We start from the raw sequence: 27,067 nt of genomic DNA on the forward strand, positions 1-27,067 counted from the left end.
GCCTCAGTTTAGGTTTTGCTTGAGGAAACCTATACCAGAGGCTCCACAGTGATCCTTCTAGCTCTGACTGGTTAAGTCAAGTGCAGGCTGGGGTGGGAAGGGCTTCTGAGACGTGATTGGGACAGTCAAACAATGGGATGGGGGAACTACAAACCTCACGGCTGTGGAAAGGGAAGCTGTAGTGAGAATTTTGATTTCTTTACAAACCCAGTTATGTGAATACGTTTTTGTTTAATCCCAGATGTGGGATACGGAGCCGCTTCAGATCATCTACAGGACTGTGATTACCTTGTGCTCTGGCAGGGGTGTGACTTTGCCAGCTGCAGGTGGTTTTGGTTTCTGCTGCTGTTAGCTGGTTGCTGTTTGAAGATCTCCTGATAATAGAGAACAGACTTGCCTCACTGGACACCCCTAATCAGCAGGAAGTAGTCTAGCAATATTGTCCCGGCCTTTCCACTTCATCTTCTTTCTCTCCTATCTAGTGTGTGGGGTGGAGGGTGGAATGGATGCGTTTGAAGTAGAAAAAAGTAACCCATGAAATCACCAAAAGTTTGGCTACAGGAAGCGTCAAATACATCCATCTGAAAAGCCACGACAGGCTGCGGTGTGAAGAGTAACCCAAGCAGAGGATTTCCTACCCCAAGCCCCAGGCAACAGATCAAGAGAAAAAGGCAGCACCTTAGCTAACAGATCCTCTATTGCAGGAGCGCGCGAGGGGCTGCTCTGTTCTTTTGCCTTTGAAGTCCTGCTTTTCCATTTGTAAAGGAGCCTTGCAAAATCAAATGCCCTGTGATGAAAGACTGCATGGTCTGTAAGGGCTTTCTTCTGCTCACCAGCATTGCCTTTCTGAGCTGAGTATGTGCTGTCCAGCAACGGACCTAGTCTCCACTCGGATGCAATTTTACAAATATGGGTTTAAATGGAAGCCAGAGAGAGAGAGAAAGTACCTACTACAGTATAGATGGCGGCCCAGGACAAAAATGATGGAGACAAAGTGGTGAGATCTTAGCTTATAGGACTCTTTTTGGAAGTAGAGCCTGCAAGATTTTCAGATGCATTGAATATGGCGTATGAGAGAGGGAGAGAAGGGAGGGATGGGGGTTTTGAGATGAGTGACTGGAGGGCAGTGTCCTGTGCTCACAGGTAAGCACAGGCGAAACCAGGAAGGGTGAGGACACGGCCTTCTCTCTTCAAGGGTGTGCATACCTGTTTTCCACACAGAAGGCTGGGAATGGGTATGATTCATACCTGGTAACCTTTGCTCTCTGTAAGGCCAGGCTTCAGTGCAATTCTCCAGATTCTCCCTCCCTAGATCTTTAGCTCTGTTTTTCTGTCAATAGAACCCATCCTTAGGGGAGATGTCACATGTACCTTATAGTCTGGTGACCTCTATACTGTCTTGGTCAGAGAGCACCCCATGTCCTAGGCTTTTAAACTATAGAACCCATCCTCATGGTAGAGGTCACATGTTCTTTGCCAAAGAGATTAGATTCTGATCTAATCATGCTAAGTTTTATTGTCCACGTGGGATTGAGATACCTGTTAACAGGAAAGTTCTTTTCCAAAATTGTATCATACTTAAATGTCTATAATAAATTCACTGGTGTCAGACTGTAGAAGTTTGAATGAGAGCTGGGCGGTGGTGGCGCATGCCTTTAATCCCAGCACTTGGGAGGCAGAGGCAGGCAGATTTCTGAGTTCGAGGCCAGCCTCGTCTACAGAGTGAGTTCCAAGACAGCCAGGACTATACAGAGAAACCCTGTCTCGAAAAACAAAAAACAAAAAAATAAAAAAAAAACCCAAACAAACAAAAAAAGAAGTTTGAACGAGCACCAGCTAACTAAGTCGTGTTGAACCTGATTTCCTTTCCTGACTCTCACCTTCCTCTTCCCTGCTGGCAGTTGCATTTGCAGGGACCCCCACAAGCAGTCAAAAAAACTAAAGTTGTCCTTAATTGAGAAGGGGAAATTGTAGTTGACATGGGGTTGAATCTGAAAGTCAGAAGTCAGTTTGGAATTGTTGTTGTTATTTAGTCCAGGCTGTTCTGGAACTTACTCTGTAGACCAGGCTGGCCTGAATTCAGAAAGCCACCTCCCCTACCTCAGGGTGTTACTAGGACTAAAGGCGTGAGTCACTTTGGCCGATGCTAGGGGTCAAGCCTTACACCTGCTATGAAGCCCTTTCCCCTAAGCTACAGCCCTAGCCTTGAGCATGCTAATTTTGAGGTCCTTTTCAGACCCAATTTCATAACCCATGATCCAGCTTCAATAGTGCGGTCTGGGATGAATACAGAAATGGAAGGTTTACAGCACATAGGTAGTCCTTAAGCCTACTGGACGAGGTCAGCTACCAGGGAGTTAAGATAGACAGGTAGACAGAAAAGGGAATTAGGGATTAAACCATGGAATTTGTGGCTGGAGAGAAAAGAAGCAAGCCAGCACAGAGGGAAATGAGAAAGAGTAGGCAACGAGGAGGGACCTTTCAGGGCTTTAATGATTCTCTTTGGTTCTGTATGTCTCTAAGGTGTATGCTCTTGGGTGCTAGAGAGATGGCTCAGTGGTTAAGCATTGGCTTACAGACAATTCCACAAGGTTTCTCCTAGGAACCTAGGGACAGCAACTTAGCAACAGTTGACATCATCAGGTGCTAGCCAGGTGTGGCAACTTGTAAGGAGACTGCTCACTACCCTACTCTCTCCCCTCCTTCACTTTTTCTCCTCTCTCTGTTCTCCTCTCCTGTGTTCCTGGACAGCCTCGCTTTCTCTCTTCTTCTTTTCCTCTTTCTGTCCTTCTCCCCCTATCTCTGCCTCTACCCCTTTGCAGGTCCCTGCTCCCCTCCCTTCTCCCCATAAAAAAATAGGTCTGTCCTATGGTGTGATTCCTCAGGGGGATACCTTGGCATGGACCCACCAAGGTATTCCCGCCACTGTTGCAACTATGCAACACTGTTGCAGTATGCTGCAACTATACTGCGTTGTAAAACATAACATTAAGAGAACTTGGTGCTCTTTCTGTGTTTTGTTTAGGGGCCCTGGGACTGAGGTGGATATTTTACATAGCAAAGCAGACCTGGCCTCCAGGCTCTGGAAGCATCCCTCAGTCCCTACCCCAGAGAAGCTTTCCTATATAATCCAGACATTTTGTGCTCGCTCACTCTCTCTCTCTCTCTCTCCCTCCCTTTCCCTCTCTCCTCCTCTCTCTTCCCCCTTTGCTCTCTCTCTCTCTCTCTGTCCTTCTCTCTCTGAATACCCATCCCTCCTTCTCTCTCCCCATGGTAACTTCACTGGGCTCTGTCTTTGGAGCCAGTGAATTTGTCCAAGAGCAGCCTCCCTATCAACCTGCATTTAATCTAATCTAATCTGCCTCGAATTGGCTCATTTCATATAACAACAGTGGCCCTGAGTTCAGCTCCTGGGACCCTGGGTCACTCACCACTGCCTGTAACTCCAGCTCGCCCTCTAACATCTTCTGGCTTCCATAAGCATGCATACAATGAGGTGTGAGAGAACGTGCATGTGAACACACACACATATTCTTAATTAAAAGTAAAAGAAATCTCCTTTTAAATTGTGTGTTTTAATGTAAGGCTCCATGATCTGTCAAAGAATGATACTCCGGACTCAAATACTTTGTAAACACGAGGAGTGTTTTATTCTGCAGAAGTCCAGCATGCTGGGGTCTCCCATTAGCAGAATACAGAGACACCCAAGTGAGCTCACAGGCCTGATTTAAAGCACATTAGGGGGTTCTGGGGTAGGTAAACTCTATCTTACTCCATCTCCAAGGAGATTCTGTTTCTGGAAACTGCTGCTGACCCATTGTCTTTGCCTCAGGCCAGGTGGCCAGGCAGCTTCTGAGGGCAGGGCAGTTTCTGACTAGCTACCTGAAGCCTGGGGTTTTTTCTAGTAACTGACTTTCCTGGGCTTGCCTGGACTTGACTAGTTCTTAGGCCTAGCCTTCTAAATTGCCAATTTGAAGCCTGTCATGGAGTCAGCCTAGCCTTTTTACTTGAAGAGCTAAGAAGTCCTACTTAACATATAAATGAAGTACATGCAAGGTAGTTACAAGCAGGGGATCTAAGTTTGTGACACAGAAGTTTGCATGAAGAATAAAAAAAATAAGGCGGGGGCTGGAGAGATGGCTCAGAGGTTAAGAGCACTGGCTGCTCTTACAAAGGTCCTGAGTTCAATTCCCAGCAACCACATGGTGGCTCACAACCATCTGTAATGGGATCTGGTGCCCTCTTCTGGCATGCAGGCATACATGCAGAGAAAACGCTGTATACCAAATAAATACATCTTAAAAAAAAAAAAAAAAAAAAAAGCTGGGTCTCCATGTATAAACATGAAATTCCAGGGATTTGTGAAGCTCTGGCCACTGAAAGCTGGAAGCCAGCTTGGGTTCAAATAACAAGATAAAACAAAACTTTATAGCTGGGTGTATTGGTCCATAAGTCCATACCTGTAATCCTAGCACTAGAGGAGCTAAGGCAGGAGGATTATCATAAGTTTGAACCAGATAAGGCTACACAGCAAAAACCAGGCTAGCCAGGTCTGCAGAATAAGAATTTGTCCCAAATCAAACAAAAGCAACAAAAAATTCTCAGAACTCAGGGAGCAAATATACATCTTGATGTTCTGAAACACATACTGATTGATGATTAAATATGCTGGTTGTTTCTGGATCTGAAACAATTTTGTGTCCTTTCACTCTCCCCTCCTCCCTTCAGTATTGGGGTTTGAACATAGCATTGCCCACATGCTAGGTAAGTGCTCCAGACCTGGGCTGTTTCCCAGATTTTTTTCACTTTTTTTGTTTGTTTGTTTTTTGTTTGTTTTGTTTTGTTTTTTTGAGACAGGGTTTCTCTGTGTAGCCCTGGCTGTCCTGGAACTCACTCTGTAGACCAGGCTGGCCTCGAACTCAGAAATCTGCCTGCCTCTGCCTCCCAAGTGCTGGGATTAAAGGTGTGCGCCACCACTGCCCGGCTCCAGGATGACCTTAAACTCAGTTTATATCCCAGTCAGGCCTTGAACTTGCTTCCGCCACTTGAGTAACTGGCTTGAAACCCCAGGCCCAACTTTAACATTTGTCATAACTGAAAATGGTCAAATAATTGTTTCCTCTAGAATCTATTTTAGATCAAAAAACATTGTTTTTCAGTCTTAAACTTGTGAGCCTCCTGCCTCAGCCTCTGAAGAGCTGCAGGGACAGAAATGTGTTATCATATTTGGCTTTTTAAAAAAATCATTTATTTATTTTATGTATATGAGTACACTGTAGATGTCTTTAGACACACCAGAAGAGGACATCGGGTCCCATTACAGATGGTTGTGAGCCACCATGTGGTTGCTGGGAGTTGAACTCAGGACCTCTGGAAAAGCAGCCATTGCTCTTAACTGCTGAGCCATCTCTCCATCCTGAGACCAATGACTAACTTTAGAGTCCCTAGACTCCCCAGGACCACTTCCGAGTGTACTGAGATGAAGTAAGGTGCTCAGATAGTTACATGTTTTTATAAAATTTGCACAATAATAATTGTGCTGCAGCTGTTCAAGGAAGCGCTTTCCGTTTGGTGTTCTCTTATTCTGTAATTCCCCTTGTGTCTCATAGCATCTGGAACCCTACTGAAGAAGCAGAGGCAGAGGCAGGCGGATCTCTGTGAGTTTGAGGCCATCCTGGTCTACATAATAGACCCTCAGACACCTAGAATTACATAATAGAAAGATCCTGTCTAAAAAATAAATGAGTGGGGAGGTAGCGGTGCACGCCTTTAATCCCAGTAAGCAGGGGGTCCAGGCAGGTGCATCTCGGAGTTCAAGGCCAGTCTGGTCTACAGACTGAGTTCCAGGACAGCCAGGGCTACACAGAAGAACTCTTGTCTTGAAAAATCAGCTGTAACTACAGAGGATTTATGCCTTGTGTACATTCTTCACTCACACAGAGGAACAAATAATTATCTTTAAGTCTTTATTAAACCCTAATTCTTTCTTGTTTAAACAAACCAAACAAACAAAAGGAACGGCCTTAAGGGATCTAAGGCTTAAGGAGTCAGGGAGGAGAATGGCAATTCTAAACAGGGTGCCTTGAGTAGTATCAATCGGCAGCACTTGTCCAGCAAACATCTGTCTTCAACAGAGAGCCTGGTAGTGATACTGGGGTCAATTGTACTAAAGACTAGTCAGAGGTAACCGTGAGTGCCAAGCTCAGAGCTGTGTACCAGGCTGTGATAAGCAAGAGGTGCTGTGACCAGGAGACATAGATGCTGGTGCCCAGAAGGTAAGGCGAACCAGTTGGGCAGGGACTGGAAGGCACATTTCCTTAGATGAGATTACTCAGTTACTTTGTTTCCTTGAGTGTACATGGGGGTGAGAAGACAACTTTCGTTTGTTTGTTTGTTTGTTTGTTTGTTTTTCTTCGAGACAGGGTTTCTCTGTATAGCTCTGGCTATCCTGGAACTCACTCTGTAGACCAGGCTGGCCTCGAACTCAGAAATCCGCTTGCCTCTGCCTCCCAAGTGCTGGGATTAAAGGCGTGCGCCACCACCGCCCGGCAGAAGACAACTTTCGAAGTTGGTTCTCACCTTTCACCATGTGGGTCTCCCACGTCGAACTCAGGTCGTTAGGCTCGCATCAAGGGCTTTCACCAGCTTGGTCGTCTTGCTTGTCTTCAGGTTGAATTTTTTTGGGGAAGAAATTTCTCGCTGCAGGCAAACCGTTTACATCTAAATCTAAGGTCAGGCCCGCTACATCTTAGCAGGCCACTTGAAGCCGGCAGTTAACCATCTTTTCTGTACCGTTTTCTTCTGATTCCTTTTCTTTCATTTTTCTTTTTTGTTGTTTTGTTTTCGGGATCTCGCTTTATAATCATACTGGTCTGGAAATGACTACCTCAGGTTATCCTCGAACTTGTGCTCCTCCTGCCTCCGCCATCCATGAGACTACAGACGTGAGCGAATAGGCCGGGCCTCTAGGCTTCCCCTTTATGTCCTGCCGGCCCCTATTTCTTGCGCGTACACCAACACTCCTGAATAATAGCCTTAGAAAAGCCTGTTTGCTGGAAGGAAAGAACTCCGACAGCTTGGGAGTCCCGTCCTTCCAATCAGCGCTCCATCAGTTCCCCGGCGACCCGGAAAGGCTTCCCAGCAGGTTGGGCTGGGCGGGACTTCCGGTCTGACCTTACAGGCGCGGAGTACTTCTTCCGCTCTCTCTCACGGGCTTCTGGAGCGCCGTAGCCATGTCTTATCCCGCTGATGACTACGAGTCTGAGGTAATGAAGCGGTGAGCGCGTGGCGGGGTCCGCGGCGGGGACCCGATTCGGTGGGATCTGTCCCCGAGGTGAGGCAGCGTCCGGATCCGGCCGGAATATGCGGACCTCAGTCATTCCGGCCTCCCCGGCACCGGGTCTTCTCCCCGGTCCCTCCTCGGCCAGCCTACTCGGCGTACGTCTCCGTGTGGAGTCGCCACCCGAAGCGAAGGGTGTTTGGTGCTGAGCTCTTGGTTCTCATTGCGTCTTCTTCAGACGGGCGAATATGTTTTTCTTACCTTGTTGCACCTGTAACCATGTTTCGTGCTTGCTTGTAGTCCCTTTTCTCACACACACGTGAATCCCTCTGAGGCAGCGACTGTCTTATCTGCGTAGTGTACTTTGCCTCCTGCTCGACATGGACGCCCGAAGACGAGCATTTTGGAGTCCCCATTTGGCGCATCTCCTTAACTTTGTCTCTTTCCTTGCAGGCTGCTTATGATCCCTATGCCTACCCGGGCGACTATGATATGCACACAGGTGAGGCTCTGAATTTGTCCTGCTGTCTCAGTGCCTCCCAAGGGTTGGCACCTTTTTGAATGTCTCAGTGTTGACTTCCAACAGAGACCTGTTAAGAACTGCTCCCTGATGGCCCAAGTGTGGAGTCGGTCATTAGGTCTGATTGGTAGGTAGGGTGGCTCAAGAGCCTAATAAACCAGGCCTTTTTTGTGGTCTACCTGCTGGTGTCAGAAGAGGAGGATCACTGACCGGGCTAGGCCTTTCTTACTTGTGGCAAATCTTATTTGTCATGCTGGAGGTGGAACCCAGAGCCCCATGCCTGGTAGACAATCTCTGAACCACACTTACAACCCTCCTCCTTGAACTGTCGGTGAAGGTGAAAACCCTGTGTGGCTCTGTTGTTTTGGTACTGGGGATGAGATTGGATTGGGGTCTGGTGTGTGCTAAGCACACTCTTTACCACTTGAGCCACACACTCCAGCCCCAAGGAAGGAAAGCTTCGTGTGAACATCTTCCTCGGTTCAAACTCAAGTCTAAGTCACATGTTTTGGGGAGGTTTTTGAAGTTTACCAAAACGTTATAGTGACTTTGAGATTAAGTAAGTACCAAGTGTGTTGCATTGCTCACGGTACGTATTTTCATGTTAGGGTGTCTTTAAAGGTGAAATAAAATAGCTTACTATGCATCATTTAGTTAGAAAGTGGGCTTTCTTTTTTTTTTTTTTTTAAGATGGAGTCTCATTATCTAGGCCTGGCTATCCTGGAACTCACTATATAGAGCATGCTAGCCCCACAGATTCAGTTGTCTGAGGGTCGGGATTGACGGTATGCACCCACCTACCCAGCTGAGAAATAACTCTAAGGGTGATTGTTCTGAAGCCACAAAGACTGAGGGATGGGATTGAGGATGACAGTTGAACTTAGGCCCTTGCTCATGCTGGGCAAGCATTCTGTGACTGAGCCTGAACTATATTCCCAGCCCTCACGTGTCATCAGAAGCCTGCAGGGACTCTTTAGAGGTTCTGTTGTATCTCTCATCCAGGCGATCCGAAGCAGGACCTTGCCTATGAACGACAGTATGAGCAGCAAACTTATCAGGTGATTCCTGAAGTGATCAAAAACTTCATTCAGTACTTCCACAAGACCGTCTCAGATCTGATTGACCAGAAAGTGTATGAGCTTCAGGCCAGCCGTGTCTCTAGTGATGTCATTGACCAGAAGGTGTATGAGATTCAGGACATTTATGAGAACAGGTATGGACCATAATATTGTCTTTCTGAGTGGAACTGTCCTGGTGAAGATGATACAGCTTCTGCATGTGCAAACGTGTGTGTATGTATGTGTGTGTGAGTGTGTGTGAAAGAGGCTTATGGTTTTATTTTTGGAGATGGTTTCACTATGTCTTTGTGACTCCTTTGGGCCAGAACACTGGCTCAGCCTTCCGAATGCTGTGCCCCTTTAATACAGTTCCTCACGTTGTGATGCCCCCAAGCATAAAATTATTTTTGCTGCTATTTCATAACTGTCATTTTGCTACTGTTATGAATTATAATGTAAATATTTTTTGGAGGTAAAGGCTTGTCAAGGGGGTCGTGACCCACAGGTCGGAAACCACTGGGCTGGAGCCCTGTTAATTAGCTGAACTTTGTATCCCAGAAACAAAGTCTAAAATAATGTCATGACAAATAATGACAGTAGTACCAATTTGCACATATTACCATGTAGATGAGGTAGTGTTGGCATGTGTGTTTACTACTTTGCTCTTAACAGTCATCTCATGATGGAAATTGTCTGGTTTCCTCCTTTTACAACAGAGGAAACTCATAGAAATGAGTTGCATGGCTAGCACTGTGCATATGCCGAGTTCTGAACCTGCATTCTCCAAGCCTGAACCAGAGCCGAATCTTTGAACTCTGTAACCGCCCAGTGTATGCCAGCATGAACTAAGCTCCAGAGTAGTATTGAGGAGATGCCCTGATAGTGGTGACTGCTGGATATAGACAGGTCAGCTAGGGATGAGATGGGAAATATTTCAAGCAAGGGTGGGTGTATGTGTCCAAATGACCAGACATCTATTGGATCAGTGAGCAGGAGTTGACCTCTGTTCCCGAATTGCTGAGGGTCCGGAGAGGAGAGCTGGTTTGAGGAGAGCCATCCGTGGAAGCCTTGAGCTCTTTCTGTTTCTGTGAATTCTTGTATGTCTCTGAGGCCCAATATATAAAACTTGAGGGCTGTTGGGTCTTGAGTCTTCCCTGTTTTGCAGTTGTGAATTGTTTACATTTGGCTTTCAGCTGGACCAAGCTAACCGAAAGATTCTTCAAGAATACACCGTGGCCTGAGGCAGAAGCAATTGCACCCCAAGTTGGCAACGGTAGGTGTAATGTTGTGCCTTGTGTACTGGACGCCTAGTTGTACTGGAACTTGCTCTGTAGACCAGGCTGGCCTCGAAGTCAGATACCCACCTGCCTCTGCCTCTGCTTCCTGAGAGCCACCACACCTGGCTTGTGTTTGTGTCATTTAGCATTTTCTTTCCCCAGAGCTTAAGATGTAGATGTTGGTGAAGTTACACAGTGAGAGAAAGCTGTATGACTTGAGCTTTCCAGATCTAGAGTCTTACTTTCCTCCTTTTGTTTGGGTCTGGGGTGATCTTTGAGTCCCTTTGCCTTCAGCTTCCCTGCCTCTCACCGCTCGCTTTCATTTTCTATGTGGATGAGGTCAGCAGATGTGGCTTCTCTTTGGCGTGTGGTGTTAAGGATGTGACCTGTGCAAGGCAGGTTCATGTGCAGCTACCATCTGTGTTTCCCAGCACAGTTTGCTTTTAGGGGTTTTGTTTGTTTTTGTTTTTCTAGATTAGTCCTGGTAGTCCTAGAGCTATCTCTGTAGACCAGGCTGGCCTGGACTTCATAGAGATCTCCCTCAGTAAGTCTCTCAGGTACTTGGATCAAAGTCTTGAGCCATCGTGTGTTAGATGCATAGCTTCTTGGGGCACAAGCTTAAGATCATAGAAGTTTAGCCTCTGTCTGTTCTCCTGAAAGGCTGCAGCTCCAGGTTGGTTTGTAGATTAATGAAGTCCCCCTTCAACCGTGTCTTTCAGATGCTGTATTCCTAATTTTGTACAAAGAATTGTACTACAGACATATTTACGCCAAAGTCAGTGTGAGTACTTTACATTAGTGTTTGTATTACCAATACCTTTGTAAAATGTCTACGTCAGTTCTATCTCTAGTACTGTACTAGTTGTAATTGTTCCATGTCTAAAGATGCTTCGTATGTTTCTTTTTTGTTGTTGATGTTTCTTTTTACGTTTAATTTTATGTAAATGAGTGATTTGCTTTCGTGTATGCCATGTGTGTGCCTGGTGCCCACAGAGGTCAGAAGAGGGCATCAAATTATTTGGAACTGGAGTTACAGACAGTTGTGAGCCACCATGTGGATGTTGGAAATCTAACCCTGGCCTCGAAAGAACAATTGCCCTTAACCATGAAGCATCTCTCCAGCCAGCCCCCCATCCCTACTCCCGTTGTTTTTTGTGTTTAGCTTTCTTTGAAGAAAGGGAAAAGGAATCATTTGACTCACAAAGTTGGTTTTGTTGTTGTAGACACATGAGCACTCGAGCTTGTTTGTCCTTAATGTCTCCATCATCTCAGGCCTCCTTCGGGGGCACATATATCCCCACAGCCCCTCACGGTTAACGCATCCCAAGTCAGATCCATAGCCCTGCTGAGTCTGGCTGACATGTCTGCCAGTTTCTTTTCTTTTCCCTTCTCTTCTCTTCTCTTCTCTTCTCTTCTCTTCTCTTCTCTTCTCTTCTCTTCTCTTCTCTTCTTTTCTTTTTGTTTTATGCCGCACCTAGCTTTGATTGCTCATCCCCTGTTACTGGCCTGTTATGGTAAATATTAATCATCAGTGGGGTTTCTACCCCACCTTATGTCATTCAATCCCAGATAAAAGACAAACCTTTTTGTATCTATAAGCCTTAGGCAGCACTAGAGCTGATCAGATACCTACCCTCCGTGCTCTTATGTCTACCTTCCTGCCAATAACCCCAAGATACGACTTACCATGTAGTCCACCTGGACTGTTCTTATTTCAGCTGGCCTCATGGTCAGTTCTCGTCTTCCACCCCCTCTACCTTCTTTCTCTTTTCCTATGGTTCTACCTCAGACCTGAAGCTCAGGAACTGAAAGTCCACCTACCTCTCTTCTGCCCGGCTATAGGCTGTATGCGTATTTATTCAACCAATAGTTTTGAATTCAGGAGCAAGGTTACATGGCATCATGTCCGTGAGGATCTCATCCCTGAGGGCAGCCAGGCCTTGAGGGCCAGTATTTAGAAACAATTACAAAATAATTATAAAAATTATTAGTTAAGAGTTACATTCAAAAAGTCCAGTTTGTATTTGTTAACTCAAGGGAAAGTATTATCTATCCTATCTTGCTGCATTCAGAATCTAAATCAATTTTTATCCTACCATTATTAACTTAAAAATATTTTCTTATACCCAAAACATCTTCCTGAGTACTAAACAACTTAAGTTTAATTGTGAGACTATAACTATCTGGTTTTCAACCTCATCAGAGACCTGAGAAGGAATAAATATCACCTGAGTACACAGGAAGTGCAGGAATTCAGCTTCCAAAGGTTACAGAAATGACAGACAGCTGACTACCTGGACAGTCCTCACTGTTCTTTATAATGTTGGGCCATCTATCTGCAGCCTTCTGGTCCAGACTATCTGACAGACCTTATGTGAAGCAGCAGTTATGAAGGACTAGCTTACTGTGTCTTTGCGAGCTTTGCAGTCAACTATCCTGTGTCCATTGTCCTTTCTGGACAGTTTTTTTGTCTGGAAATGGAGTTTAGGGCATTTTCTTTGCCCAGTGGCTAGCTCGCCACAGTTGAAGCAATTTCATCTGGAAATTTTTGGTGCTTATCCTTTCCAAAGTCGAATGGGGGTATTGCCAGGAGTTGACATGTCTCAATGTCAAAAAAGATCTTAAATTAATAGAATTATATTTAAATGTCATATTCTGTGAGTCTCTGAGGTTTTTGAAGACGATTAGGGGGTTAAAGCATGAGCTAAAATGCAACCACGCTCCCTATACCAGTCTCAGGCCAGGCAGCAGAGCCCCTGAGCTACAACAGCAAGTTTAAATGCCAGCCAGCCTGGGATCTTCCTGAGCACTAATCTGTACTCCGCTGAAGCACAGCTCTGCATGCTGGGGACAGATGTCAGCCTAGGTGCACAGGTGCAGACACAGGAGACAGAGAACTGAATTCTGAACCAGCCTGGTCTGTACAATAAAGTCAGGGTAGGATTCTTTGCTGATAGATACAGCTGCTTGCAAACAACATTCTGGAATTGGAAACCTGTGGTAGCCCAATGCTAGGTTGTCTCCTTTAACTCTGACCTTCAGGTGCCCCAATGCTCCCTCTTCCCCTTTGTCAGGGACATAGCTCCAGAAGCATCTTCCCTTTCTCTCCTTCTAGATCTGCATGTCTGTTGTGTATTGGTTATGATCTGTAGCCATAAAACTTGGCCTTGCCCTGACGTTCAGTCACTGTAGAACCCCTGTCTTTTTCTTTCCCTTATGTACGTGGAGAGGACAGGCCTCATTTCTCAGCCATAGTGGTAAGCTTCGAGCAAAGCACAAAAGCTTGTGTCTGTGCCCTAACATCCTGTTCTCTTTCCAGGGGGGACCCTCCTTAGAACAGAGGTTCGAATCCTATTACAACTACTGCAATCTCTTCAACTACATCCTCAGTAAGTCTCAGATTTGGCCAAAGGAGTGTTTTCAAGCACCTAGCTAGCTCTTTTTAGCCAAATTTTAATGTGCAAGTAGGAAAAAGGAGGTTTGGTGGTTTACAGTCTTTTGATGAGGGAGATTGTGATGGGTACTCTGTAGCCCTGCTCCAATAGAGTCTTGTTATGTCTGTAGATGCTGATGGACCTGCTCCCCTTGAACTCCCCAACCAGTGGCTCTGGGACATCATTGATGAGTTCATCTACCAGGTGACTGTTCAACCTCAGCTTTAACCTCAAATAAGTAATTCCCACAGACAGTGGGCATGGCCGGTGTTCAGTTATGTCTCCAGTGTAGCCCTGTGGCCCTGTGGCCCTGTGGCCCTGGACTCTGGCTAGAATGGTTTTCTGAAGAGAAGAGTGAAGCCTGAGAGAGAATCCCAGATGCAAACATGGAAATCTTGGGTTTGAACTCTTCTTTTCTGCCTGGTACTTTTCGGACTTAGGAACTGGGCTGACAGCTGCAGATTTCAGGGTCAGGAAGAAGTAGCTTCTAGACCAGAGGCTGCCTAGGGTCTAGTAACTGACATTGTTTCAGCCTTGCTAATCTCTCATCCCTCTAATAGAAGCTTCTTGTATCTTTTTGTTCGTTTGTTTCTCTTTGTAGACCAGGCTGACCTTGAACTCAGAGACCTGCCTGCCTCTGCCTCTCAAGTGGTGGGATCAAAAAGATGGGAGCCACCACTGCCAGGCTGTAAAGAATTCTGTATCTTGATCCTATGTTTCCCTGGCATGTGCTATATCAGAATTCGGTGGCTCATTGTTTATCTGGGAGGAAGTGTCTCTTGCCTTGAGGTTCTCTTGTTGAGGCTACAGTGAGAATGTGGCCAGTGTCAAGTCGGTGACAGCTGTGTGGCCTGCGGGTATAGAAGTTCAGTGACTGTTGACTGGCTCTGGATGTCGGGTGTGTGACTTCCCATCCCTGCACCAGGGTTGCTGGGGAGATTCCCGAGGTTCTGCACACTCAGACACAGAACAGCTCATGCATGTTCCTTATGTGGCCATGATCCTTTAGCTTTTGTTCAGTCATCTTAAAAGCAGAATATACCACCAGCCATGGTGGCACACGCATGTACTTCCAGGAATTGGAAGGGGGGAGGCAGGAGGATCATCTCATGTTCCAGGCCAGCTAGGTCTACATGAGATGCTGTCTTTGAAAAAGTTTAGACTTTAGAAAAAGTCTAGGGAAATGTGTGTCTTTGTTTTAATTTGCTTTAATATAGTGTCTTCTGTAGCCCTGGGTATCTTTAGACTTCTAATCCTCCTGCCTCTTCTCCCATGTCCTGGGGTTACTGGCATACAGCCAACAGAAAGGTTAGAAGTCAGTAGTGTAATAATGTTGTTTGAACATGTGTTACAACCAGGGGCCTCTGTGAGCAGAGAGTGTTAGAGATAGTGGGAAAGCGCCTTCACCTTGCTCTGTGAAAGAGGCTTCTCTCCCTGAAGGATGCACCAGTGCCTTTCAGGGTGCAAATCTCAGGCCACAGTCACCTTGCGCAGTCCCCTGGCTTCTCAGCTGTGTCAGCCTCTGTGCATGATCTGAGATGTTGACTCAGGAGAAAGGAGGAGAATCCTCTGGCCAAGCCGCATCCCTCTTAAGATAAGCGTAATTCCTTGGCTTAGCTGTTGTTCTTCTGTTATGGGCTTTCTAAGTCCATAGAGATTAGCCAGTAGGATCGTGAGTGTCTGTGAGAGTCTTCAGGCAGTGCACCAGACACAGTGGGAGCGGACCCTTCCTAGCACTCAGCACTCTTTTTTTTTTTTTTAAATTGAGACAGGATTTTACTATGGAACTCACTTTGTGAACCAGACTGGCCTTGAACCCACAGACATCTATCTGCCTTCTGCCGCTTAAGGCATTTGCCACCACCATTTTATGGGGAGTTAAGTGTTTTCAATCCTCAGATAACATGAAAGTGCCTGCTTGCTTCAGTTAATCTCAGGGGACATTGGTGCATAGGTGTTTATATGAATTTGTTCCTATAGAGCTGTCACTTAAAATAATATGCTTTTTCTTAAGTTTTTATTTATTTTATGTACAGGTGCTCTGAATTTATACCTTTGTGCCAGAAGAGGGCATCGGACACCATTACAGATGGTTGTGAGCCACCATGTGGTTGCTGGGAATTGAACTTAAGACCTCTGGAAGAACAGACAGTGCTCTTAACTGCTGAGCCATTTCTCCAGCCCTACAATATGATGATGCTTTATTTTACCACTGGCTGTGATCTGAAGACACACACTTTGTCTCCATCCCAGTGCTTAGGCAAAAGCAGGATGAATGAGAGTTTGAGGCCACCTGAGCCATATAGTTTTGTCATTTCTACCTGTGTCACCTTATTCTCTGCATGTGACTGTCACTTGGATTTATGCCCTGTCACCTCGTTTCCTTTTTCAATAGTTCCAGTCATTCAGTCAGTACCGCTGCAAGACAGCCAAGAAGTCAGAGGAAGAGATAGACTTCCTTAGGTCCAATCCTAAAATCTGGAACGTCCACAGTGTCCTCAATGTGCTGCATTCCCTGGTGGACAAATCCAACATCAACCGGCAGCTGGAGGTCTACACCAGTGGAGGTGAGTGCTGCTGGGATCTCCATGTCCAGCTTCGTCTGCTGTGTCTCGGGACCTTTGTCTGAATTAATACCTCTCAGACTGTGGGTGTGCATGATGGTGTGCTTGTGGACACGTGCAGAAGTTGACGGAAACTTAGGTCACTGGACGTACGCAGCCAGTGCTGAGCCCTTCCCTGCTCTTCCTTATACTTAAATTATTGAGAGCCGTTGCGTGGTAGTTAGTTATATATATGTCATCACTCGAGTTGTAGGTGTGGACCTGAAAATGAGGTAAACTAAAGTCTCCCACAGTAGCCAGCTGTATCTGAAGCATCAGGCAGTTTATCTTTCAGGATAGGGTTTCTCCTTGTAGAACAGGCTGTCCTTGAACTCCGAGATTCGTCTGCCTCTGACTCCTAAGTGCTGGAGTGTGCCACCACTGCTAGGCAGGAAACTTTTTAACAACAAAAAATTTAATAAAAGTAAGATACTGGGTTATCTGAAGTAAACCCACGCCTGTTCACTACACCTGGGAGGAGCACAGAGGAACTTCCAACAACACACCCAGGTTTAGAAGGAACAGGTGTGTTAGGATAAAGAGAAAGAAACAACAAATGAACTGCCACTCTCAAAGCTGTTAATCAGCAGAAGGTGAGAACTCAACCTGCCTGGATTCTTGAGACTCCTGGGCAGAGACACCCTGTGTATGGGAGCTTGGTCAGCAGGCGAGACTCTTACTGAGTGACATTCAGTGGTCAGGCCTGGCCTATTTTATTTATGTTCCTCTGTGGAAGCATCAAAGCATCTCTCCCTCACAGGTGACCCCGAAAGTGTGGCTGGGGAGTATGGACGACACTCCCTCTACAAGATGCTAGGCTACTTCAGCCTAGTGGGGCTTCTGCGCCTGCATTCTCTACTGGGGGATTACTACCAGGCTATCAAGGTGCTGGAGAACATTGAGCTGAACAAGAAAGTAAGTACGTCTGTTGCTCTGTTCTGACCTCAGAGAACACTGACCTCCTAGGATGAGTAGTCAGGAAACAGACGGTCTAGCCTGAAGAGTCTGCGCTTGATGGCTTGGTTGGCTGATGATAGTGAGGTGTGAATTCTTAGAGTCTGTGTCCTGTCTTCAGAACACAGAGTGAGGGCTCCTTACTGGTGTAGAGTTAAAGCTGGGCATGGGTGGTGTATGCACTCTGGGGAGACAAGGGCAGCAGGAGCACCACAAGTTCAATGCCAGCCAGGCTTTTATATGATAAGACCCTGCTCCAAAAGCAAAAATGAATTTCTGAGACTTAGGTTTTTAATGTTTGTCTGTTTGTCTTTGGTTTTATTTTTCGGAGACAGGTCTCACTGTATAGCTTTGACTGTCCTGGAACTTGATGTAGACCAGAGTCACAGAAATGCACTTACTCTGCTGCCACTGAGTTCTGATGGCGTCACCCTGTGTGGAATGAGTCAGGACTCATGGCTGCTGCTTCCACCTTCCTTTGCAGAGCATGTATTCCCGAGTGCCTGAGTGCCAGGTCACTACCTACTATTATGTTGGCTTTGCGTATTTAATGATGCGGCGATACCAGGATGCTATCCGGGTCTTTGCCAACATCCTCCTGTACATCCAGAGGACCAAGAGTATGTTCCAGAGGACCACATACAAGTATGAAATGGTAAGAGAAGTCTGTCTGCAGCCACTGTCTGACCAGGCAGCCACTCCTCACTCGGCACCTGTGGAGTTCTGCATAGACACTATCCAAAGTTTGCTACTCTTAAAACTACTTCACTTCAGTGCGATTTAAATTGGGTATACTTATGGAATATGTGGTATTTAAAAGAGAGAGAAAGAGAAATCAGAGTTAGATTTGCTATCACATACCTTTAATCTTAATCTTTGCACTTGGGAAGTAGAGACAGATATATCTCTGAGTTTAAGGCTAACCTGGTCTACAGAGTGAGTTCCAGGACAGCCAGGGATACACAGAGAGACCCTGTCTCAAAAAGAAAATCAGAATATTTCTCATCCTTAACTATTTATCATTCGTTTGTGGTGAAAACTTTCAAACTATTCTTCGAGTTCTTTGGTTTGCTTTTTCATTTTTTGAGACAGATTTCTTTGTCTCAAAAACCTAAAATAGTGCCCTGCTATACCACAGAGCCCAGTAATGCCTTTCAGCCTTTTCCAAGCCTAGTCTCTGAGCTCCCTCTGCCGAGCTCGCTCACGTCTAAGGGATTATAGTGGCCGTTGTTGAGGAATTGTATTGATGGCCACGGCCCACTACTGTCTTCCTGTTCGTAGCAGTCTTCCTCCTTCAGCAGCTTCAGTTCTGGGCGGGGATTACAGGCAACACCACCCCGCCTGTCCTGCATTTTAAAAACAGTATACTACTTTTCCCAATCCCTTGAGAGTTTCATGCATGCATGCAATATATCTTCCTCATATTCGCTCCCTACACCGCCCTCTAGCTCCTTCCAGAGCCCCTAACCCTCTTAACTTTGTATCTTTTGTTTACTTACCTTTATTTTATTATTTACTTATTTAATATCCCAGGGAATAGTTGTGCTGCCCATATGCTCATGGGTGTGGAGTCATTGAAAACTGACTGCTCAGAAGCCATCAGCTGCTAAGTGCCCCTCAACCAAGGGTGAGGGCGCTGAGCTCTTCCCTGGTCCATGCTGGGATGCTGACTGGCAGCAAACCACAGTTGCTGTCAGTTCATGAGCACGGGGATCCTGCCCTGTCCAGAGAACACTGTTGTGTTCCAGAGCCTTCTCCATCTCTGACTCTTACTTACAGTCTTCTGGCCCTCCTTCTCCATGGTCTGGGGTGCAGGGATGTGATACAGATGCTCCATTTGAGGCTGGGCAGTCCACAAACATTTCTCTGGATTTTGACCACTTACGAGTTTCTGTGTTAACTGTCGTCCATTCTACAATGGGACGTCTTTGATAACGTCAGTAAGATACAGATTTAGATGGATTTTGATGCTGTGCCCACTTAGCAAACTAATAGTAGTTGGTTCATTGCTGGGGCTTATGGGCTGCCCTACTGTGGGTCCTTTGCCTAATTTACAGTAGCAGGCATGCATTCCCTTCTGTGGAGCAGGCCTTAAGTCCACTCAGAAGGTGGCTGGTTCCTCCTGTGAAGCCCATGCCACTGTTGCTCCTGTGGGTATGTACTGCCATACTGGTCATATTTTAGCTTACAAGACTCAAAGCTTCTTTCTCTTCTTATGTGTGGGGTGTTTGCTGGGTGAGGTGCTTAAAATTAGGGTCTAGTGCTTCTTAGATCAGCAGTGTGTCATTGAGCAACATTCCCTGGCCCCCCCCCCAAATTATTTTGAGAGAAGGTCTCAGAAGAAGTTCCCCAGACTAAGCTTAAACTTAACTCTGTTGCCCTACCAGGCATTGAACTTGTCCCCTGCCTTAACCACTGGAATAGCTAGGATTAAAAGCCTGTCATTAGGATCAGCTCTTTTCTTTTTAATTTTTTTTTTTAAGATTTATTTATTTATTATATATGAATACACTGTAGCTGTCTTCAGACACACCAGAAGAGGGCATCAGATCTCATTACAGATGGTTGTGAGCCGCCATGTGGTTGCTGGGATTTGAACTTAGGACCTGGAAGTGCAGTCAGTGCTCTTAACCACTGAGCCATCTCTCCAGCCCCCAGCTCTTTTCTACTCATCTGTAAAATCTGTTCATTTAGTTTCTGCATGTTAGAGCACGGTACTGCTTTTCAGCTGGATTTTTTCCTTTTGTCCTTCAGCGGGACGTTTTTTAGTACCTGCCTGGCTAAGCATTTATCATGCCATTTACCTTAGATTACTAATAGTTTTGTGATACCGGCCATTTAGAGGCATTTGGGGCTGAGCTTGATGGCAGAGCCCTTGCCTGGTGTGATCAAAGTCTGGGATTCAGTCCTAAGCACTGAAAATACACATGCTCTGAGGCAGTGAGGAGGGGGGGATGGGCTCCAGACGTGTGGGCTGGGGAGGTGTTTCCGAGGCAGCGTGGACGGCCTGAGAGGACGGACCCAGCAGCTGTGTACACTGTGGGGTTTCTAGCTTTGGTAGTCCTCCGTTGTCCAAGTAAAGGATTTTGGATTTCTACTAACTTAATCTTAGCAAGTGTTTACGAATTGGCTTTCCCATACTGTGAGGCCACTGTCCTGGGGAGGATTCTAGAGACAACCAAAGAAGACCTGGCGCCGGGTGGAGCTTGGGGATTGGTGTTGCAGGCTGTCTAGGAGAATATAGCAAGTGGTGTGTACAGGTGGGCTGCAGGTCCACAGTGGAGTTCAGGAAGTGTGTCTGCCCCCCATCCCCAGATTAACAAGCAGAATGAGCAGATGCACGCTCTGCTGGCCATCGCCCTCACCATGTACCCCATGCGCATTGACGAGAGCATCCACCTCCAGCTGCGGGAGAAGTACGGGGACAAGATGCTGCGCATGCAGAAGGGCGACCCCCAGGTCTACGAGGAGCTTTTCAGCTATGCCTGCCCCAAGTTCCTGTCGCCCGTGGTGCCTAACTATGACAACGTCCATCCTAACTACCACAAAGAGCCCTTCCTGCAGCAGCTGAAGGTGTTTTCCGATGAAGTGCAGCAGCAGGCCCAGCTCTCCACCATCCGCAGCTTCCTCAAGCTCTACACCACCATGCCTGTGGCCAAGCTGGCTGGCTTCCTGGATCTCACAGAGCAGGAGTTCCGCATCCAGCTGCTTGTCTTCAAGCACAAGATGAAGAACCTGGTGTGGACCAGTGGCATCTCTGCCCTAGATGGGGAATTCCAGTCGGCCTCTGAGGTGGACTTCTATATTGATAAGGTATGGTATCCCCAGACCATCGACCATGTCACTCTGCTTCTCCTCAGAGGTGTGAATGATGGATGATATCCTCCCATCAGATGTGTAGTAGGTTAGAAGTATGAGTAGTGGAGACAGGAAAGGGTGGTGGGAGGCGAGCACACACCTCCAGCCGCAGGAGATGTACGGGGACAAGATGCTGTGTGCAGAAGGGGGAGGCCCAGGTCTATGAGGAACTTTGTAGCTATGCCTGCCCCAAGTTCCTGTCATCTGTGGTTTCTATTAAGTGTGACAGTGTACGTCCTACTGGTTACAGGCATAGGATGGTATGGAAGGCTTTGTTTAGAAAGTGAAGTGTAAGCTGAGACAGCTTGGCATTAGCTGTGAGAGAATGTTCAACACTCACTGTGTATACTCAGTGCACCCATGCCTGTCCTGAGGTGCGTGAGACACATCAGTCCCCTCCCCATGCCTCCCACAGCGAGTGTTGTGCAGTTCATCTATCTGCTCTCCTGTTGATGGGCTTCTGTGACTTGGGATTGTTACGTAAGGACACATGGGCTTTTTTGAGAGATGGATGGGATTTTCAACTTAGGATCCTTCTGCCTCAGCTTCCCACCTGCTGGGATTATATACATCTGCCATTGTCTGCTTTACAGAAGGCTCTTGTAGGTTGGCTATCAATAATTTGTATGTAATACATTTGTATATATGTTGGGTATATGCTGAGTTCTTTCTGAAGTATTAACATGGTAGTGGCTTCCTTGGGATAAGAAGTAGACTACAGAATAGTGTTTTCTTCCTGGGACACTGTTGGTGCTGGGTGCTGAGCTGAGCCTGTGCGAGTTGGCCAAGCGCTCTATACTTCGCCACATTCCCAGCCCAGTCTTTCATTTTGTGAAGTTGCCCAGGCAGGTAATGGATGGATGGAGTTTTGAACTTTGATCCTCCTGCCTTAGCTTCCTAAGTAGTTGCAGTTATAGGTCTCTGCCACTGTACCCATTGTTTTGGTTACTTTTCTATTGCTATGAGAAAACACCGTCACATCACCAAGGCAGTTTATGAAAGAGCCAGTCTTGAAGTCTATGAGCCTATGTGGCCATCTTCATCCCGACCACCGCACACGGCCATGCTTTAGATTTCATTCATATTCTCTCGGAAGCACAAAACAGTGAACATTTTACATCTCAAGTGTTGCAGACTCTCCCTCAGCAGTCATTTCATTTGATGTGCCCTTGATGTATTTTGTTTGTGTGTGGAGAAGCACGTACATGTGGAAGTCAGAGGACACTTGGTAGGAATCTGTTCTCCTTCGCTGTGGAATCTGTCATCAGGCTTGTGCAGAAAGTGCCAACACCCTCTGTCCCAGCCCTCTCTGACTCCTGGGAAGAGTGGTGTTAGGCTTGGAGCACATCCATAATATACCTCTCTTGGGTATGTGTGCAATTGTGGAATAAATGGATCTGCTTGGGTTATCTGTTTTTTAAAATTTTTATTATATTATTTATTATTATTATTATTATTATTATTAGGGGTGCACGGTGTGTGAGGGAGGTTGGAGGACAGCTTTGTGAATTGGTTCTTTCCAGCTTTATGTGGGCTCTGGGGTCATAGTCTTTGTCAAGCTTGTGTGGCAGGTGTCTTTAATCACTGAGCCATCTTCCTGTCCAATACTTTGGCTTTAAGACCTTCGAGCCAAGGGTGATGGCACATGCCTTTAATCCCAGCACTTGGGAGGCCCTTCTCTAAATTCGAGGTCGACCTGATCTTCAAAGCAAGTTCCAGGATACCCAGGGCTACACAGAGAAACCCTGTCTTGAAAAAAAACAACAAAAGAGTACTTGCTGCTCTTCTGGAGGACTAGAGCTTCCACCGGGCTCCGTGGGCTCCATGCCGTCAGCCTCCTTTGGTGCTTACCCACTTGCAGACACACACACATCCACTTTAGAATCTCTTTAAAGGGAGGTGGTGAGACAGAAAGTAATAAAGACATTCTCTATCAGCCTGTGCAAAGTTGTACACATCCACTCAAACATGTGCATGCTGTGTACACACACACACACACACACACACACACACACACACCCTTCTCTCCACTGTTGAGCCGACTCCTTGCCTTCCCTTCTGCGTCCACCCTCACTGTGTGACTCACGGGCTCGGATAGCACCGTTGAGTTGCTCTGCCCACTCTGTCATCTCTCAGTGACTCAGCAGCCAGTCCCTTGGGATCAGTTTAATAAAACGCTTCTCCCAATGTGGTCACTACAAGTCAAATCTTATTTGTATGTTTTGTTGTTTGTGTGTGTGATCCGTGTGCTGGGTGCATGAGGAGGTCAGAGACAACTTTTGGGAGTTGTTCTCACCGTCCATGGTGATGAGACAGGGCCTGTCTTGTGACTGCTCTCCTGGACTCTTGTGTCTCCACCTCCTATCCCAGTAGGAGTGCTGGATTACAAATGGTCACCATCTGAAGCCATCTCCATACCCCACAAGTCAGGTTTTGCTAGGGGACTGTACTCAGATTAAATTAATACTGCGTTCATAGTTTAAAGGCCCTACACCAATTATGCCTGGTTGCTTGGAGAGTGTTGAGGGCAGGGTGGTCCTCTTTCATCTGCTTCTCAAGTGTGAAGATTACATGTGTGTGCCCACAGCTCTTACATGCTTTTGTTTCTCACTAACTGGTAATGCTCCACTTCCTCTAATGTTGCTTTTGAAAATTCGTGTAGGAGCTGAGTGTGATAGTCCAGGCTCTGCATCTGAAGTTCAGGGCTAGTCTGGGCAATTTAGACCCTCTAATAATAAAAAGTAAAGAGGGTTGGGGATAAAGCTAAGTAGTTGAGCCTCCGCCCCTCAGTACTGGGGGTAGCACTGTAGATGTTATTAACACTGATACTATTGTGCCTTGTAGTTAAGTGGCTCCACGCTAGGTGGCCCTCTCCTCTGTCCCTGCCCTCCCGTCCACCACTTCTAACTGCCTTTTCCCATAGGACATGATCCATATTGCAGACACCAAAGTTGCCAGACGCTATGGGGATTTCTTTATCCGACAGATCCACAAGTTTGAAGAGGTAAGATATCTGAGAGTTAGCTAGTAGGTCTGAAGATAGAGACGGTACTTTACATTTTTCCTCATCTTTATTTTCAAGAAACTTGTGATTTGCCCTTTAACTCTGTAAGCTCGCCTGCTGGCAGCTTGGTGAGAGGATTGGGCCAGAAACTGCTGTGTCAACCCTTTCTAGGGTATCTCCTTCCAAGATCTCTGTCTGTGGGTGGCCCTTTGGGGGGTGCCACTCTCCTTGCCCTTCCTGGTATTTCCTAATAAGGGTGGATTTGCTGCTGCGCCCCTCCTTCCCCACTTGGGGTGTTCTCCTGCTCAGACAGGTCTGGCCAGTGTCTGGAAGCTGTTTGACAGACCTGGTGCTCCCATCTCTTGTCCTAGGAATTGCCTTGTCTGTCAGGCCAAAGAACACAAAATTGTGAAGCTCCCTTTTGTCGACCTCTGAGCCACCTTGTCCTGATACCTGGAGTCCAACAGAGGCCATGCTCCTTCAGGATTTTAACAGTTGGACATTGTTTTTAACCCTCTAGCTGCCAGGCAGCGAGAGGGGACTGTCTTCTAGCAAAAAGAGGTTAAAGCTCAACTAGTCTGGCCACATTAACCCTGTCCTGTCTATGAAATGGGCAAAGCGGTCTAGGCTGTGGGTTTGCCAAGTGAAGACAGGGAAAAGATTCCTGACTGCTTTGGGGTCTAAGGCTTTCTGTGGCTGTCCAGGTCTTGGAGGGTCTGCTGAGAGTCTGGTTTCTTTTCTTTTTTTCTTTTTTTTTTTTTTGGTTTGGTTTTTTTCGAGACAGGGTTTCTCTGTGTAGCCCTGGCTGTCCTGGAACTCACTCTGTAGAGCAGGCTGGCCTCGAACTCAGAAATCCACCTGTCTCTGCCTCCCAAGTGCTGGGATTAAAGGCGTGTGCCACCACCGCCCGGCAAAAGTCTGGTTTCTTGATTGTGTATACTGTTGGGATAGGTCCCAAAGATTCCACATCTAATTTAGCTTTACTTTCCCATGTAGCTTAATCGAACCCTGAAGAAGATGGGACAGAGGCCCTGAAGATACTCATGACTCACACATCAAGAACCTGTTTTGATATTGTAGATGGGAAGTATTCTTGTCACCAAGAAGCCTTACCTAAGTCAGCCATCAGCTGAATTGAAACTTGTTCAAATGAAGGACTGGATGTCTTAAGGCGCTCTCAGTAAAGGGTCTTTGTTGGAGCTAGGCTTGTTGGTCTCATTATTACGGGCAGATCTGTGGCTCTGGCAACAGCCCATTGTTTCCTGTGTATCCTGCTTTCCTGGTGCGTCAGGCAGTGTGGAAGCTGAATTCTTTTATCCCTGTGTTCATAACATGCTTCATGCTTTATAGACCGTTCGCATGTCCTATGTCTGTCTTGTGTCCCATGTGAATCCCATGAGATTTAATGACCCACCAGAATTTGCATAGCATGTTAGTGGTGGGTGCTGTGCCCTTGGAAGAATCTATGGGGCGTCTCTTACTGTCGGGAATTGTGCACCAAGGGCTGGGACATGCTTAACAGGTCAGCTTTTGTACAGTTTCGCATTGTTTTTTTTTTTTTTTTTTTAAAGATTATTTATTATATGTAAGTACACTGTAGCTGTCTTCAGACACCCATATGAGGGCATCAGATCTCATTGTAGATGGTTGTGAGCCACCATGTGGTTGCTGGGATTTGAACTCATGACCTCTAGAAGAGCAGTCAGTGCTCTTAACCGCTGAGCCATCTCACCAGCCCTAGTTTTGCATTGTTTTGTTTAGAAAGTGTATCCTGAACTAGTTTTATTAGTTGTTCTTCTGTCCAGATCAGTACCTGCTGCCAGACAGTGCTGGACCTCCTCTGCAGACCATACAGTCTTTTGTATGTGGTGGAGGCGGTGTTTGAGACAGGGCTGTGTACCCCAGCATGACCTCACACAGATTTTTCATTGTGGATTTTTGGGGGGTGGAGGAGACTATTAACAAAGCCTTATTTATTTATTTATTTATTTATTTATTTGGTTTTTCGAGACAGGGTTTCTCTGTGTAGCCCTGGCTGTCCTGGAACTCACTCTGTAGACCAGGCTGGCCTTGAACTCAGAAATCTGCCTGCCTCTGCCTCCCAAGTGCTAGGATTAAAGGCATGTGCCACCACTGCCCGGCAACAAAGCTTTGTTTTATGTGTATGGGTGTTGGCATGTATGTCTGTGTACCATGTGTACAGTGCCTGCAGAAGCCAGAATAAGTCATCAGATTCCTCTTCACTGCTGAACTGACCTTTCTGGCTTTTTGAGACAGGGTCTTGATATGTGACTCGGGCTGACCTAGCTAGCAAAGTAGCCCAGAACGGTCCAACTTACAGTCATGCTTCTTAGTAACTCCTGATGGTTGGAGGCACTAGAGCGGGGCAGTGACCTGCCGTTCCTGGGTGTTAATGATGGACATGTTACCTTGGTGCCTTGGCTTGTGATCCAGTACCTTAGCTTGTGCTTAGTGCAGAAGGTGACTGCAGGACAGCTTGTGCTCTCTGAGCCAAGGGTGGAGCGGGCGGGATGCTGTTTATACCCATTTGCTGCCTGGCACACAGCGGTGCTCACTTGTTTTTCCTCCCCCACATTTGGACTTCATAAGTGCCTCTCTCTTTCCTACTGATTGCCTAGTTCCTGCAAGCTATTAACGTAACCTTATGTGGAGGAGGTCTGTGTGGACGGGGGTAGGGTCTCATGTGGAGGAGGTCTGTGTGGACGGGGGTAGGGTCTCATGTGGAGGAGGTCTGTGTGGACGGGCGTAGGGTCTTGGTCCTCTAGATGGGCTCTGATATAGTGACAGGGATCTTGTAAGAGGTGCAGACATTGGAGTTCCCCAGCCAAGAGCTAAAGAGACTTTCTGCTGAAGAGCTGACCTCCATCTTGATTTCGGGGTTTTGGCTTCCAGAGAAGTGTGACTTCTGCTGTAAGCCTCCAGTATGTTTTGATTTGGTACAGTAGCCCTGAGGACATCTTAGCACTTAGTGAGACTTAGCACTTAGTAGAGTTCTTTATCCACAAGGAAACTGGCCAGGTACCACTAGGCAAGGAGGAGGTCCACGCGTGGACAAACAG

General features: G+C 46.6%; 1 protein-coding gene across 2 annotated transcripts; it reads left to right on the plus strand.

The window, feature by feature from the left end:
- Window positions 1–7,201: 7,201 nt before the first annotated feature.
- Eif3l (eukaryotic translation initiation factor 3 subunit L) lies at window positions 7,202–25,186 on the plus strand. Of its 2 annotated transcripts, XM_028789871.1 has the most exons (13): window positions 7,202–7,265; window positions 7,733–7,781; window positions 8,802–9,012; window positions 10,051–10,130; window positions 10,854–10,915; window positions 13,454–13,523; window positions 13,699–13,772; window positions 15,964–16,135; window positions 16,932–17,086; window positions 17,610–17,780; window positions 20,441–20,938; window positions 23,907–23,987; window positions 24,984–25,186. In XM_028789871.1, the coding sequence occupies exons 1-13, from the start codon at window positions 7,233–7,235 to the stop codon at window positions 25,020–25,022; spliced, it is 1,695 nt and encodes a 564-aa protein (XP_028645704.1). In that variant the 5' UTR covers window positions 7,202–7,232; the 3' UTR covers window positions 25,023–25,186. The 2 variants fall into 2 exon arrangements, with proteins under 2 accessions (XP_028645704.1, XP_028645705.1); XM_028789872.1 differs by lacking the exons at window positions 7,202–7,265; window positions 7,733–7,781; window positions 10,051–10,130 and having other exon boundaries at window positions 8,934–9,012.
- Window positions 25,187–27,067: the final 1,881 nt, after the last annotated feature.

Source organism: Grammomys surdaster, unplaced genomic scaffold, assembly GCF_004785775.1.
Source record: "Grammomys surdaster isolate TR1022 unplaced genomic scaffold, NIH_TR_1.0 125852, whole genome shotgun sequence".
NCBI lineage: Eukaryota > Metazoa > Chordata > Mammalia > Rodentia > Muridae > Grammomys > Grammomys surdaster.

Excerpts from the sequence above, each read along its gene's own strand:
- Eif3l (XM_028789871.1), top strand. The coding sequence starts at position 7,233 with ATGTCTTATCCCGCTGATGACTACGAGTCTGAG. Across the intron at positions 10,131-10,853 it reads TGCACCCCAAGTTGGCAACG|ATGCTGTATTCCTAATTTTG; the intron begins GTAGGTGTAATG and ends CGTGTCTTTCAG. Across the intron at positions 17,781-20,440 it reads CCACATACAAGTATGAAATG|ATTAACAAGCAGAATGAGCA; the intron begins GTAAGAGAAGTC and ends CCCCATCCCCAG.